This window comes from Pyrgilauda ruficollis, unplaced genomic scaffold, assembly GCF_017590135.1.
Source record: "Pyrgilauda ruficollis isolate IOZ18807 unplaced genomic scaffold, ASM1759013v1 scaffold5, whole genome shotgun sequence".
NCBI lineage: Eukaryota > Metazoa > Chordata > Aves > Passeriformes > Passeridae > Pyrgilauda > Pyrgilauda ruficollis.
Genome location: NW_024526599.1, coordinates 16,166,962 through 16,183,896, shown reverse-complemented (window position 1 = coordinate 16,183,896; position 16,935 = coordinate 16,166,962). Strand labels below are relative to the sequence as shown.

Sequence of the window (16,935 nt, the reverse complement as noted above, 5' to 3'; positions counted from 1 at the left end):
TCTTCATTCCTTCCCCTTGAGGACAAAATCACACTTGAATGCCAAGTCTTTCACTTTTTTTTCTCTGTTTTCTATTTTTTCCTTCTCAGTCCCTTATTTAAGTCTCTAGATTTTTGACAGCATGTCTGAGGGTTGCTGTTATTTTAAACCAGCTGCGGATTAAACAGAGCATGAAGAGACATCAGCCCCCACCCATATCTCTTGTTCTGCTTCTGCAGTGTCGACAAAATCCCAGCACAGTAATGTGCTTTCCTTCTCACCCTTGATCCAATTCCCCCAGCGCACACCAGGCTTTTCCTGCTGGCTCTCTGAGCAGCCGTGTCCTGCACGCAGGACTCCCAGTGCATGGCACCTTCAGCACTGTGCACCCACTGAATCAAGCCCCTGCCACCAGGAGCCCACTTAGGGCAGAGGGAAGGCAGCACCTCTTTCCCCAGATGTGCCTGCAGCAGCAACGTTACCTCTCCTCTTCTGTTAAGTTTGGAATGTTTTCATCCCTTCTGTGAATTCTACTTCTTTAAAAATAAACGAACGAAGTAAATCAACTCCCCAGCCTTTGAATACAGCTTTGGGATTTCAGGTTTGTTGACTGCAGTCAGCTTAGCTCTGCATACCCTGACTCCAGACACAGATAGGAGTATAAGCTTGTAGCGTGGAATTACACTTTTTTTCCTCAGTGTTATTTACAAATAAAGCATAAAAAATTAAAGACAAAAGTAATTTTCAGCAGCTTCATTCTTATCTCCCATAAATTTGATGTTTAATTCCTAAGTTTCATGACCTCATTTACTTGCAGAGCCACTCCTGCTGCTTACCTCCCAGTGTGGTGTAGGGCAATTATGAGTAGCTCTCTGGAACATATTTTCAGCAATTATGGTAATGTAGATGATTAGGAAACAAGTTCATAAAGTTTGGCAAAGACAGTGTTGGCATTCTCCTTCCTGATGCAGTGTGAAATGTTGCTTCTTACTACGGGAAAGTAATTGATTTTTGATTCCTGTTTCTCACACTAGCATTAATTTCAGCCATGAAATATGTTTGCTACCTGACACAAAGTAACAGAAAATTATAAAAGGAAACAAAGAGATATAGGAACAGGAAAAAGTTGTTTCTTTAATCACAAAGTTAGGTATTTGGAAAATACAAATATATATTGGGTGAGGGGATCCTTCTATTGATTTTCTGGATATTCTTGCTTAAGAGAAGTAGACCCTCATTATCCTTCTCATCACAAAATTATCCACAGAAATTAGAATAATGTAGGTGACAGCTCATTGGGAGCAATGGGTCAAAAGTGGAAGACTGGTGGGGATTGTAAACACACTCAAGTGACCTTGCAGCTGGGAATGCAAAAAGTCTGGAAAGCAGCAATGTAGAAAAAAAAGTATTTTTTGCCTTCCACTGTTTATGTTCTGTGTGCCTCCAGAACGTCTGTGTATATATAGCATGGGTGTTTGGTAACTTGGAGGCCCCTAAGGGTCAGGCTCGAGCTCCCTGCCTTGCTCCTGAGAAGGTCAAAGCCCAGTGGAGATCACAGCACAATGGTAAACCACACTTGTGCAAGCCCTTGGCAGACTGCTGGGAACAGCAGGATGGGATTCTCCAGAATGAACTGGACTCAGTGGTGTCTGCATCCACGTGTGTCCCTCTGCCAAGACCTCGGGTTTGTTTTCTTGGTTAGTACTGACACTTTTTTGGTTAATTCCCCAAGGAAACTAGGGGAATGCAACTGTGTAGGCATTTCCATGTCTCAGATTCTCTTCCCCCAGCCCTCCAGTAAGCTTGTAAGTGGTTTGCCCATTTTAACTACATTCAGACAGGAGAGGGAAATTTCTTTTTACGGTGTGGCAACCTCCTAAGACAGAAGTAGTTCACAGCTTCAAGGTCCATACACATCCTGCAACATCATGCACTCCTGTTTTATGCAAGCAAGAACAGAGGTCTGTGGCTCAGCCATATTTTCTTCTGCCAAATCAGTGATCACAGAGTTTATTGTTATTACTGCTTTTTATTTAGTAATGGGAAAATTCATTCATTCCTGCTTTTCTGCATTTTAAAACAGGTACTTTACATTCCAGGCTAACAAAAAACACCATTGAAAAGCACTAATGCGCTTTATCCCATTGCCCTGAAGGTTGTTATTCCACAGCAAAGCTTTCAGTGAGTCAGTAGTACTCATTCTGTGTAGTTTTTTCTAGAATCCAGTCCAAATAGTCAGCAACCTTGGTGTAGACTCCTGGCTGCCTGGGGCGAGCGCACCCTTCGCCCCAGCTGGTGATGCCCACCAGGTACCACACCTCCTCGTGCCTGCATGACAGGGGCCCTCCCGAATCTCCCTGCGTCACAGGAGAAAAAGAGACAGCATGCAAGGAAGAGGCCTCATCAGTATTTCTGTCACAAAGAAAGCTTTGAATAAAATCAGCATCATTCAATGCTGCCACCAGCATAACAGCCTAGATTTCAGTCGCTTTCACTTACAGATAATTAAGAGAGGACTGAAGCAGGTGTTCTGATTGTTTAGTACATTGACTTCTAAACAGTCATTGCAAACAATTTCTTCTTCCCATGAAGGTTCAAAACTACTGGTTTATATTATTTTCTTTTTATTATCATTATTACCTTATCCACATACAGTGATTTAAAACTGTATGTAGTACTGGCAATATTTTTTCTTATGACCATGTTTTTAGTATCTCAGTTCTCGACATGCCTTATCCTGTTTGAGTGACTCTGTCCCACTCAGGATAAAACATCTTCATGTTTTCTTTTTTTATTCCTTTCTGAACATAAGCTTCCTTAGAGAAGCTGTTATGAGTTGTTAGGACAACAGTAAGTATGTTATTTTTTTAAAACAGCATCTCCATGTTCTGTTATGATGTATCAGAAAAAAAAAAAAAGCTTAACTGGCATAGAGGAAAAATTGCTTCCCAGCTCCAAGTATTTTTTATTCCTAACTAATCATAGCAATAGTAACATTTCAGCATACAATTATTAAGTGTTAAATGTTTGCAGTGAAAACTATTTGGTAGAGATTTTAATATTAATAATCAGAATATTAATATTTAAACTGGTGAAAGTGCTTGAGTTTACTCTTGAGCAGAGACTTGGGCTCATGGAACTCATGCTGTTGTGACATTTTCAACTCTAATTATGAACAGAGCAGTTTTCACAGTTTGTTTTTTAGCCTTCTATTCCCCATGCATTTTAGTAGCATTGCTAGCACCCTCCCTTCTGGCTTATACACAGTGGATGCTTGAGAATAAGATTTTATGTGCTGTATTTCCTACCAAGAAATAAACTACAAAAAAAAAAAAAAAAAAAAAAAAACACCACCACGTAGGAAATGTGCTCTTATTGGAGAAATTCTTCAAGGTACTATACTTATGCTCTTTGGATTTCTGATAGCCTGAAGGAACACTGTTTTATTCCCTAAATTGATATCTATATATCCACACTCAGAGTTTCCTATCCATGGAATCTATCCCTAAAATATTTCAATGTCTATGAGAAATATTTTCCATATACCTTGGTTTTCAGTGCTTTTGACAGCCAAAAGTGACAAGTTAATCAAGACCTCTATTGATAATCATACTTTTCCGATAACAAAAATAATTGTATTATTCATTTACGTATTTTAACATATGGTTGGCATATGTAACTATACACTACTGTTTGTCATTACCTTACAAGCATCCCTTCCTCCTTCATCATAGCCAGCACAGATCACTTTGTCACCTATCCTGTGCTTCCGGTACCTTGCCTGGCATTCTTCTTTTGACATGAAGGGAACAGGAGCCTTTTGAAGAATATCTTGTACCCGACCTATATGGAAGGCAATATGAGATAAGAAATGTTTGGTTCTAGAAAAATAAAGGTTAAAATTCAACTCTAGAAAACCCCATACATTGATATTACGAAGCGGGAGGTCACTGCTTCTGGAGTGTTAATAGATGTTCATTACACTGATTTTCCTTCCTTTGTGTTAGTGAACAATGGGAATTGTCTTCTAATTTAAATGTTTTTATGATGCCATCTTCTTTCTCATGACTGGAAAAGCTTCAAAACTCCCTTGTGATGTGCAACGAATCCTCATTTTGGAATGGCTCTCAGGACATTGGCCCTTGGAGCATTGCTGTTAGCATTCCTCTGTGTTAGTAACTGTTATTTCCTAGTAAAGTGCTGCAATAAGTTCGGAATCTCCCAGCTGCCACATATATGCTGCTCTCTGTCCTAGAAGTTTTTAGGATGGAGAAATTTGCACATAGACTAAACAAGAGTATTTAAAACCAGCCTTTTCTCTAGTAATTAACAGAAAAAATTTGTTGATACAGTAACTGCCTAAATTTGTTAGATTTCACATTGAGCTATAACTTTCAGATAGGCATGTGTATAAAGGAAAAGGTTATCTTTAAAGAGATGCATATACATCTATGTAAACATATAAAAATATAAGAAAATAAATAGATGTAAAAACACTGCTTGGTAATTAAGAGCTTCTTGGCCTACCTCCATATAAAACCAGAGGAGTTCAAATCTCATCTACTATCAAAACACAAGTCATTGGCATGGTCTATAATCAACCTTCAGAATAAGAAGAGCAACATACTTCAGTCTCCAATTTCTAAATTCATATGAATATAATCATATAAAAAATCACCATGGGTTATGTGCAGACTGTAATTCAAAACAGTTCAGTGGTAAATTTATTGCCTTTTTTTTCAGCTAGGAAAAAATAAAAAATAGTGTGTAAAACCCAGATATGTACTGAACCAATTTATAAAATTAATTATTGTGTCAGAGCATGGAGCTATTTAATGATAATTTCATACATCTTTCATTTATGCTTTATGGTGTCTTAATAGAAATCAATTCTAATAAAGGATTATATTAAAGTACTGTCTAGAAGGAATAGTGGTAGCTAAGTGGTAGCTCTCTTATTTTTAGAGAAGGGGAGTTTTTATTTGTCAAATCCATTGATTTTAAAAACACAAAAATCCACTGTTTGAAAGTACTTCTCCGTACCTTTTTCTTTTCTGTAACCCCATCCAACTACCCAACAGTCTGTATAAAATATGTTAGTGTCTTCTTTTGATGGCAGGCAGATAGGTAGTTGAAAATCTAAAGTAGAAGAGAAAATATTAGTTTGTCCAGCAGAGACAACTGCAACAGTAAGGTTTTATGGGCACCCACATGACTCCTGATGGCAGCCTCCATGTATGCATTGTCCCTTATATTATGTATGACTCCCAGCACGTAAATTAAAGTAATCCCTCTTCTTTTTGAAGTCAACAGAATAGATTCTCCTCAAACCCCAGTAACTGCATATTAAAGGAAGCCAGCCCGGGTGTTGTGCACTGCCACAGCAATGTCAGTCCTATGTCTCCCTGCACAGTCTCACAACTCCTCTGCAATATACTACATACCAGTAAAATTCATAGGCTCAGCAAGTTTCATTAAAGCAATGTCATATCCAATATGTGCATATTTATACTGAGAGTGAACAATAATTTCTTCCACTTTGAAGAAGGGTGTATCCTCATTTATTTCTGATTGTCTCAAAATACCAGCATAAATACGCCAAATGCTGGGGTTCTCTAGACTGAGGGAAAAAGACAAACAGTCAGCCTGTGACTAAATAGTCTAATGTAGTATTACAGTAAGAAAAAACTCGTATCTCATGAGACTGTCTAGGATTCTGTAGGTATTTGTTGTCTGCTTTAGAATTTCACCTTCTAGATTCATTAAAATAATTTAGCACCAGCAGTACAATGCTATGCTACAAAGTATGGAGTTCCAGTTACATTAAGAAACTGAATGTCTACCTGAAAATTTCACCTTTTGGCTACATTAAAGCAGTTCATCTATTTCTAGTTCTCATTGTTATTATCCTGAAAGGTAGACCTCAATTCATCTTGCACGCTGGGCTAAACTTTGAGGCTTATTTGTCCGTTTGCACTTAGGGCTCACCTCGCCACACAGTGAGCCGCTGTGAGGATCCACTGGTTGCTGATGATGGAGCCCCCGCACAGGTGCCTCTGGCGAGACAGCTTGGCGTGCAAGCTGACCTGCCACGGCCACTCACCAGGGGAGGAGTCTGTGCCACCAACGATCCTAATGGTTCCTGCAGAATGCTGCATACACACTGCAGAAGTAATTTAAAACTGAGCTTAAAGACAACTTCCATTCACCAATGAAAAATGAAGATGAGACTACTGCTGGTCACTGAATAGGCACCACCTATAGCGAAGAAGGTGATAAATGATACATTTTTCATGGTTTATGGTCGTAAAGTCTATTAAAATCAAATTCACAGTGCTGCTCCAGTGCTTACTACGTGAAGACCTGACTGACTTCACTTTTCCAGAACACATTAACTTTACAAGATCACCCACTGGGACAGTGCAACCACTTCAAAAAAATATGGTTTGGCCTCCTACACTAAAATCAGGGAAGCACCATTTATTTTTCATAAAAGAAGTTTTCCTTACCAGTACTGGCTTTCTTTTTGCATAATCTTAGTGAGTATCCAGAGATACTTCCTGGTCCGTGTACTATTTTCACTGGAGATCCATTTGAGGACATTCTTAGGTGGCACTCACACTTTCTGCCAATGAATTAATGCAAACATTTAGTTTGTATTTTTTTCACTGAACAACACATACACTAACTCGCTCACCACATGTCTGGAATGATTATTTCAGCAATCTTTGAACATTTCAAAAAATATATCTCACCCTTCTTCATTGCATGAACCTTGGAGGAGAGAATAGGAAAAAAACTGGCAGCGGATCATGTCTGTGCAAGCCTGCTGACAGGCTCTGTGTCCTTTAGTGTAAGTGACAGTAAGTTCATCTCCCAAAAAATCCATCTGCGTGTAAGTGCGAGAATTGCAGGCTGTAAGAATGATTGCATTCAAAGCATCAGAATGTTATTACTTAGCTTAATTCCAGATTAGTGGTTTTATTGTAATTTATTGTTTACCAGGAAAAGATCTTCTGCAATTTAGGAGACCAAAGCCTGATACAGCATTTTCTTGTGATATGAGTTCCTCTGGAATTCCACTAGTTGACGTCTTCAGAAGGCAAAGATTTCTAAAATGAAATATTTTTCACAATAACTAAATCTGTTCTCACATTCTAAAAATAATTGTTTAGGTACTGGTAAAAGAAGGTTCTTTCCTAAATACACTCTTTTGTCCCACGTCTCAGTCTGTAGAAGTATTTCATATGAAAATGTATTCACTAAGTTCACTAGTTCACACTAAATTGAGGTAATCTTTGTAGTGCTGTGAAATGCCATACAATGTACTACTAAAGGTGGCACAGTATTTATGTATATATAGAAGAGGTGACTTTAGATGATGCATGCCATCTCAGCTTTGCTTCTCCCTAAATTCCTTTGAAACGTTATTCTTCTGATTTGTGTGGAATGTTGATTTTTAACTATTCTCACTACTAAGTATGAAAGAAGAAAGCCAAATGGAAATATGTTTAAAGCCATTAACTTAACTGAAGAATCTTTTCAAGTAAACAAGTTTGGCTCTTTTGATAATGCCATAAAATTCAGCTTTAAGTCTTTAAAACACTCTGGAGGCTCACTGTACTTTTGATATATCTGTTCTTTTCAGATTAAGACAAGATACCCAACCACAATACAAAAGCCCTTTTCACATTGGAAAACAGTTGAAATGCTTACAGAAAATTACAAATTTATGAACAAAACCCATAAAAAGCTGCGCTTTACTGAAAATAGCCTTCCAACATAAATTTACATAAGCATAAGAAATAAGTACTTAAAAAAAAGACTCTGTGTTTTTAAAAAATAAATTGTAAATAATCTACATAGATAGTATCATTTAACTGTCATATTCACCTTTGAGATTCTATTTGCCATCTCCTGGTAAAAAATGTAAAGAACAAGCACTTTGGAAAATATGTACAAATAGTTTGGCAGACAGAAATATCAGGAGTGAAAAAACTTGTAACATTAATTCCTGAAAACACCTGATCTTCAAAAATGTCCATTTGACAATCTGTATAAAACAAGAACAAAATATTAAAATTCTAAAAACTTTAGCATATCATCAGAATATTGAGATTCACAGATTATTCATTTCTATCTTTATTCTCATTTTTCTTCTGTGATAGATAAGCTGGAAAGGTGATACAGCATTTTAACCAAAAACTATTTCTCAAGAATATTTTTGAATAAGTAAAGTCATGGAGAGCACTATAGGGCTAAGGTTCATATAGAGGAAAAGGGAAATTACGTATTACAATAGAGATTTGCTAATCTAATAGGGAAAGATTTAAATTCATTTTCAATGGGCTTATCATATTTGTTGAGAAGACTAGAAAAAAAATAAGGTTCTTAACACTTCTTTTGCTATTTGAAAAGTAGGCAGAGTAACTAGGAGTGCTGCCCTCTGACATGACCAAAATATCAAAACACAACAGAGGCTTGGCAGGATATTTCACACAACCAGGCAATGGATACAGAGGTTACAGAAAATACTAGCATGTTTTAAAAGAGATTAATGAGTATCCTTCTTCAAAGGTATACTTGAAGTCCCAGTTGGAATTCTAGTGCAAGAATTTAAAAAGAAAAACTGGAAGCATCAGCAGGGAGGATGTTTCTTGAACATATCAAGCTGCAGAGATAATAAAAATAGTGAAATGATCCACAAGACAGGATTTGGTGGCAGCAGAGAACTTAAGCAGTTGAGGAAGTACAGCAGTCAAGTCAATACTGACCAGTGTGTTATAGAAACACATTGGGAACATCTTACTTCAGAAAGGAAAACTGAGGCACAGCTTACTCTGAATCCTGTTAATTTGATGAGGTTTTCAAAAAACATAGGCAAGAAAGGACAACAATACTGGGCAGTAATTGCATAATAAGAACAGTAAAAAATATAATCAGAAATTTAGAAAATTAGAGTCAATTAACTCTCACAATTAGTAGTTAAGATCCTATGTTAAGTGGAAATAGCCTTCAGAAGAATAGACAGTTTCAAAGGAAATTATATTTAAAGCAGAAATGTGGATCTGAAACTTCAGGAAGCTAACCCACAATCTCAAGGACCATGTTCAGTGATCATTTGCTCGATATCCAGTGATCCCCAGGAAGATACTTTGCAAAGGGCAGAAAACAGACAATTTGCAATGCATGCGTAGTAGTGTGTGTGCATAAGAATAAAGTCAGAGAGGCAAAGGCAGAAAATGAAAGGCCTCATAGAAAGGAATAAACTAAATAAATTCAGAAGAAAACCTCAAATAAATATTGAAATAAACCCATGTCAGATGTTGCAAAACAACAATGCAGAAGACATTACTGAGGTTTTACAACTACATTCTACAAATCTCTGTCTGGACAGGTATAGATGATCTGTCTGAGATTAGGACAGGTGCCCTCCTTAGATGACTTCTTGATGCTGTAGTGCTGTCTAGGCTTCTAAGATCATACAATTTATTTCTTCTCTCTCTTGCCTGCTCTTGCCTCTTTCACAAGACACAGAAAGCAGGGAAAGACAGGCAGGAACAAGATTGATTTTCACATGATGTCATGGTTTTATCCCAGCCGAGAACCAAGCCCCATGCAGTCACTCACTCACTCCCCCACCAGAAAGATCAGGGAGAGAATGAGAAGGGTAAAAGCCAGATAACTAGTGGTTTCAGGTAGACCGTTTTTAGGAAAAGTCCATGTTGGGCACCAAAAAGGACTTTGAGTGGGTTGACCTTGTCTGGATGCCAGCTGCCCAGCAACTTACTCTATCATCCCCCTTTCCCAGCTGGGCAGGTGAGCAAAAATGAGACGGAAAATTACACATAGGTTGAAATAAGGCAGTTTACTAAAGCAAAAGCAAAAGTTTGCACACGCACAAGCAAAAAGGACAAACCCAATTCTTTTATTTTCTACTTCCCATCAGCAAATGATACCCAACCACTTCCTGGGAAGCCCTTCCTGGGAAGCAAGGCTTCAGCACGCATAGTGGTTGCTCCAGAAGGCAAACACTGCAAATAAATGCCTGCCCTTCCTCCTCGTTTCCTTAGATTTTATTGCTGAGCTGAAATCGTATGACATAGAATATCCCTGTGGCTAATTTGGGTCAGCTGACCTAAGTGTATTCACTCACAGGATCTTATCCACGCCCAGACTATTGATGAGAGGAATGCTGGGGAGAGAGTCCTGATGCTGTGCCAGCACTGCCCAGCAGTAAACCCAAGCACTGATTTTAGAAAGCAATATATTGATACACATCTCTATGAAATGTGATTCATACAGGAAAACTAGATTATCTGTGAGATAAAATAAGGCTAGATCAAAGTAGAATAACATCATCATCATTAAGAAGGAAAAATATCACACAGTAAGACAAAGGAGATAGAATCAAAAAGACAAAGAAAAAAGTGAAGGACATTTCAGTTGAGAATAAGGAGGTTTGATACACACTGTTTGATTTTAGACTCTTGAGAATTTTGTCTGAGTAATGATTGTAGGAACAAGCACACACTTTTTGCTTTCATCACAAATCACCTACAAAATGTATAATGTATCCTTTCTTATTAGCCAGCTGTATTAGAAAGCTGCAGATCTTCAATAAAAATTTTCAAGTGCATACACAGTATACAAACAGAATGTAGAAAGCTTTATATTTCTCCTGATCTTTGAATCTGATGGGCTTTTATCTTTCATTTTTGTATCCATGATACAAAGATAACATACAATTTCATCAAGCTAATATTATGACAATTCTTTAGCTCTCTAAAGAAGGGAACTGTTTCTGTAAGACAAATGATAACATGAAAAAATTAAAAATATATGAACCTCCTTTGTCCCTGAGTGTACTAGGTATATTTTAGGAATAATATTATTTTAGAATTATTCTACATAATGAAACATTTTTTCATGTCAGTGACAGATTGCATTTCAGGATACATGACCCCTAAAACTAATCAGAATCAGAGATTTTAAATAGTTACCTAATTCAGAAAGCTGGCATGGCTTTAGAGAAAATCCAGACACAACCTCATCAAGCACCTTTATGTTGGTTGGAGTTCCTACACTGGTATGTTTCAACAAGCATTTTTTACTGAATGACAAAGAGTAAAGAAAGTGGTAAGAATAAAGGTCTTCTTCCTTGGACTAAACCATCCTTCTGAACCCACAGTTCCTACCACTGTTCATGGTCTGGCCATGGGCCAGAACAATCTCCAGCCTCCAGAACAGAATTCAAATGATGAACAGAGCTAGCTGAACAGTGTTTAACTTCCAAAATTGAGCAGATTAAGAGCTCAAAAATAGGCCTCATTAAAATGAAATAATTTCTCTGGATATTCTGATGATGTTATTTTCAGAACAATAAGCAGAGTAAGATTGAACAGAGCGAAAATGCAACATAGCTATCAATATAATTTGCATTTCAGTATTTTCAGAGGATTTTAGGTTTTTTGCAAGGCTGTAATAATCAAGTTTGTCTTCCTTACCGATTGACAAATGAAAGCCAATTTACTATTGATATTTTCCTACCTGTAAGTGTGAACAAACATTGCAAGGAGGAATAAATTGAATGTTCTAGAGTAAATTCTTGCACCTTAGAGTGCTCTGAGATTTAATCTACTTAGGCACAGGGCTGTCCAGAGGAATGAATCCAACCTGTATTTACCAAAAGCTTTCATTGTGAAATGTTTCAGAAGCATATGTAAAAAAATGACAACGGTTGTCATTGGTACATCGTTTTTGACACTCTTGATAGCTGTCAGCCACAGTAATATCAAAAATATCCCCTTCCATATCCAGGCCTACATGGACATCTGGGCTGCAAGCTGTGAAGAAAGAGAGACCAAGTTCTGAAAATGTACTTCTATTCTTTTCCCCATTCCTTGCCCCAAATTGCCCAAAAGATAGCAGATTGTACGACACAGCCCCCATAATCCAGATGCCACATCCCACGCTCACTTCAGTTACATCATACTTTATACATAGATCTAGTGCCAAATCAGAAATGTAGGTTTAGTGTAGTACCTCGTGGCAAGGGGAAAAACTGGCACACTTTAACAGTGCCTCTGCCTACATGAGAGAGGGGCACTGTGTCTGACTGAGACCAGGATGACATTCACCAAAGCAAGAACTCAGAATCAATACTAAAATATATTTTCCCAGTTCCAAATTCATAGAGCAGGTTAAATGGCATATTCTGTCCTCATAAGCAACAGACATTTCCCACTTGAGTCAGACTATTACATTTACACTCCACAGAGGGAGGACTACAACTGTGGGGTTTGAAATGAAGGTCATTTCACAGAACAAAAGTCATGCAATGATTGGAGGCATTTTTAAACATGTATGCATAGATTTTCATTTAGTCTGATTCTAGAGCAATTCAGTGAGAATAATTAGTCTAAATAGCATAAAGAATAATATCCCACTGAAATCTCTTTCTATTCCAAAATACTCAGAAATATAAACATGAAGGGTTATTGGCAGGAAAGAGCTTCTAAGGGGCCTGACTGCTCTGAAGGGCAAGTGGCAAGCAAAAGAATGCACAACTTATTGATAATAGCTAGAGTGGAGAACTTGCATAAAAACCCACTTAGTCCTGCCATCTTCAGATGCTATACCAATACAACTAAAGAACTAGCCTGACATCTGTAAGACACTATTTATCCTCAAAGTCAGGAAATTAATAACTATATTCTTCCTTATTCCATTTTTCTAAAGTACCATGCTATAGTTAAAGTTGATCTCCTTTTAATGACATCATTATGAGAGTGCTAATTTAAAACATACATAAAGTAACACATTTAATAGGCTTTTAATATGCCTGGTGACAACTTGCAGGTATGGCATGCTGACATGAGGTCTTCATGTAAAGCACATATACCCTAAAATATGCAGCTGCTAAAAAAATTATTACACAGAATCACAAAAGTATTAGCACCACTTTGTGACAATGCACTTTTTCTTTGCTGAGCATCTGCACCTCACAGTTATAAAACAGGGTCACACATGTCATACGAGTGAGCCACTTTCTGGACTGGAATTGTAGGAGTAAATTAATCTTTAGAACTGGAGTCAGCAGTTAAAGCATAGCTGCCATCTGCCTCTAGCAAATGAAACTGTGACTGCAGGAGCATGATTTCCCTGTTACCTCATCTGGGGAGCCTGGGTGGTGGATAGGTGGGTCTGAATAGTAAAACCAGTGGAGCTTTTGTCACCTGTGTTTGAAAGTGGTCTGGCAAGAACACACAAATCACTGCTTGGGTGCCTCCCTGATTCTATTCCTTTTCCCAAAATGCTAATTTTTTTTAACAGCTGCTATGCAATGCAGAGCATAAAATACATGCATGTGAATAACCATATCTTACCACTAATTTGGTTACACTGTTTTAAGGAATGTCCAGAGATAGCTCCTTCCATATCCACTTTCGGCAGCATTTCTGTATCACTGTCTTTTAAATAGCAGGAGAACCTGTGTTTTAAAATGCAGCAATTCACAGCTTTGGCAGTACAACACAGATTTTCATTACTGTTTCTGAGGTGAAATGCAGTCTGTCCAATATCCCTCAACATGAAAATTTTGACAAGTGTACTTGGAAGAAAAATAGGGTCAAGCCTAACACACTTTGTTGGCAGTTGTGGCAGATGAGAATATTTTGTGTTTGTGGTCGCTCCAAGAGGTCTCAATAAAATGAGAAGCAGAGCCCAGGGTTGGGAGGACAGAAAAACAATGGGCATAGAGAGAAGACAACCTCATTCTCTCAGGCTACAGAAATTCTTAATTGTGAGAAAAATATACTAAACAGACAGGATGGGGAACGGTACAGGGGATCATTGGAGATGTTAAATAATTCACATTGTCCCTCAACAAAAAATATGTGGCCTAGAGGAGGGAGTGCAGAGTCAGTTCTCTTTCCTTGAAAGGGCCGGTGTGTGAGTGTGAAAAATTGGGCATTGTCAAATTTAACCTTTTGAATTCAAGTAATTACTCTTAGATCACCAGTCTTAGAGATACTTGACATGGTTTTCAATGGCAACTCTGCCCCTTTCCCTGCATGCGTGTGTTCTGTCAAAATGTTACCAGGTTTCTAAATTATCACAGGAGACCAGCAAGTACATGAACATTCTACCTTTTTGCAGGATCTTTAGTCCATGTCGCTGGCAAGTAGGTGAAGAGCAGACAGGTAGGATGGTAAGTACACACTGTTTGGCAGTAATTGGCATTCGGTGTAAAAACCGTAGTGAGATCTCCTCCTTGGAAGAATGTATTTTCATAGATCTGAGTCACACAATCTGACACAGAATAACAAAATTGTCAATTATTAGAGAAAGCAACACTCAGTTCACCAGGAGAGGGTGAAGCCACTTCTCCTCTTCATCATTGACCTGCTTTTAAACCAGGCTTTTGTCAAGAAAAGTGAGTAAGGTGGGTGAGTAGTACAGTTCCTCTGTGAGTCTCATCTTTTCACTCCAGCAGAAATAATACTGTTTAGGGTGTCTCCCTCTGTTCCCTGCCTCATACCCAATGCTGGAGGAGGGCAGCTTGAGCCCAGGTAGAAATCCAAGAAGCTGAACGGGCCACAGGGCAGATCTGCATGGCAGAGTGGGGAGGTACCTTCCCAGGGCAAATCTCAGGAGCAGCTGAAGCCTCTCCTGAGAGAGACCAACACAGAACATCATTATGAGGAAAACCAGGAAGAGGAAGTGCAGACATCAAAAGGAGTTAGAGAGTTTTATGTAAAGACAGTCCTATCTTTTAGGAATCCTCTGAAGTCAGAGTCACAGGTGGTGCCACTGTGCATAGCCTCAATAGCTCCCAGGATTTCATAGACCTTCAGCTCTCTCAAACTCTACCCAGAACCCCCCAAAACTTCTTCACAATGAAGAAAATACTGTTACAGGAATATTGTCTCAGGAACAGTTTAGAATAAAAATGAGCTGTACTACTACCTTGCATCTGCAGGACTTCCTAACTCTGAATGACATACTGAACTCTGTAATGGCAACCTCTCACGCTGCAGAGCTCTGCAGCAAAGGTACCCAAGCAGCAACCTCCTCACATCTTTCAAAATGAAGGCACTTGTAAGATCACAGAATCAGAGTATGCTGAGTTGGAAGGGATCCACAAGGACCATTGAGACCCTCCCTGGCCCTGCACAGGACCATCCCCAGGTGTTACACCATATGCCCAAGAATGTTTTTCAAACACTTTTCAAATTCTGTCAGGTTTGGTGCTGAGACCACTTTCCTGGGGAGCCTGTTCCAGTGCCCAATCACCCTGTGGGTGAAGAACATTTTTCTAATATCCCACCTAAGCCTCGCCTGACACAACATCAGGCCAGTCCCTCTGGTCCTGTCAGACTCGAGACTCTTGGGGGTCTTGAATATCCACTGTAATGGAGAAGCAGGGTAGTTTGTCCGAGGGCTCTAAGATCTCTGTATTAAAACACACAAGAGAGCTGTCTTTGCACAGGAGACCACTCTCTTTTTGAATTTGCCCTCCAAAAGGAGTAGCAAACCAATAAAATGACAATTTTTATTCCTACATCTACCAAAGTGCTTTTTCTTGGATAAAAGATAAAGAGAAAAGAATGTGCTTTTACAGACTGGATTGAAACCCAACTAAAAACATTTTATCTAGTGGCTTAATCTGTTACTTTAGAGTGATCACACTGTGTCATGTGATATTTAAAATGAAAACAAAAGGTAATATCATACTGGATTTGACAGTTTTAAAAGACTAAGAGTGGATTTTATTTGTTAATATGATTATAAACTATGCTTTAGCAATTCAGCATTTCCTGCACACAGGTATAATATGTATTTTTTTTTTTAATGAATAAATAAGGATTATTAGACATATGTGCTAGATGTGCTAATATCTTTCAAAGGTTAAGTCCTTATTAGTAAAAAATTAGACTTCATAAATATCTAAGTTCTCTGATATGTATATACTTTCAAGCTCTTTCTCTAAAAAATTATATTTATTATTTTCATTAGCATTTCTTTATCCAACTTTGTCATTAACAGAAAAACATTTTCAATCCTTAGAATACATCAAGTGAATTTTAAAGCTAAAAGAAAAGAATACTTCAATTATTTACTGTATCATATATTTTGAATCATATTTATCCTCTTCTAGCATAAATAAACACACAAAAAATTATTTATGCTGTAAAACTATGCACCATGTAAAATTGCGCCAGCTCTGAACACTTTCATTTAATTAAAATGTTTTCTAGGCTTCAGAAATTTTCCACAATTTTATTTTTGCTGAGACTTTAAGCCAAGTAAAATATTTTCTTAAATAATACTTCATTTACCTACTAGATTTGCTAAAAAAGCTGGTACCTTATTGCTCTCTGAGAAAACAGCTAATACATTACTGAACTTATAACTGTGTTAGGCCTTAGTTATAATTTATCAGGAAAGGGAATTTCAGAGAAGAGCAATGCAGTTTTTTGTAGTTTAACTTTTGCTACTGGAACAAAGTAAATCATTAACCCATAAAGAAAGACACACATTACTCTGCCTCCTACACCCCCAAAGGGCCTCCTTCTCCAGCTGCTGCTTAGGCTGCTGACCTTGCCACTGGGCACAAAACACGGACCATCACACCAATTCCACAGTCACATGCCATGCTCCCATGTGTGCTGGGAGAGGTGACAGCACAGGGGGTGGCAGGACAGTGTCAGTAAACCACACTAGAAAGTTCTGTGTCAGACAATAGGGTTATGCCAGTTACCCAAACAGAACTAAACTCAATCCAGCAGAATAAACAGCTCTCTCATGAGCAGACTGCAGTTACTAATCTTCCCCCCTCCTACAAGAGCTTCTCTACGCTGTTTGTAAATCTCAGTAATTATATATTAACTTACCACTGTAAACGGAAGCAAGTAAGAAAATGAAATAAAAAGTCCGATAAATCCAATTCAT

General features: G+C 38.1%; 1 protein-coding gene across 1 annotated transcript; it reads right to left on the bottom strand.

Moving 5' to 3' along the window:
* Window positions 1–2,165: 2,165 nt before the first annotated feature.
* Window positions 2,166–16,935, bottom strand: LOC121360367 (coagulation factor XI-like). The gene is made up of 14 exons (XM_041480151.1): window positions 16,878–16,935; window positions 14,130–14,292; window positions 13,368–13,471; window positions 11,666–11,825; window positions 10,983–11,092; window positions 7,873–8,032; window positions 6,982–7,091; window positions 6,735–6,894; window positions 6,489–6,604; window positions 5,968–6,142; window positions 5,424–5,599; window positions 5,023–5,118; window positions 3,683–3,822; window positions 2,166–2,336 (listed from the first exon to the last, which is right to left on the bottom strand). Exons 1-14 carry the CDS (start codon window positions 16,933–16,935, stop codon window positions 2,166–2,168), a joined length of 1,899 nt encoding a protein of 632 aa, XP_041336085.1.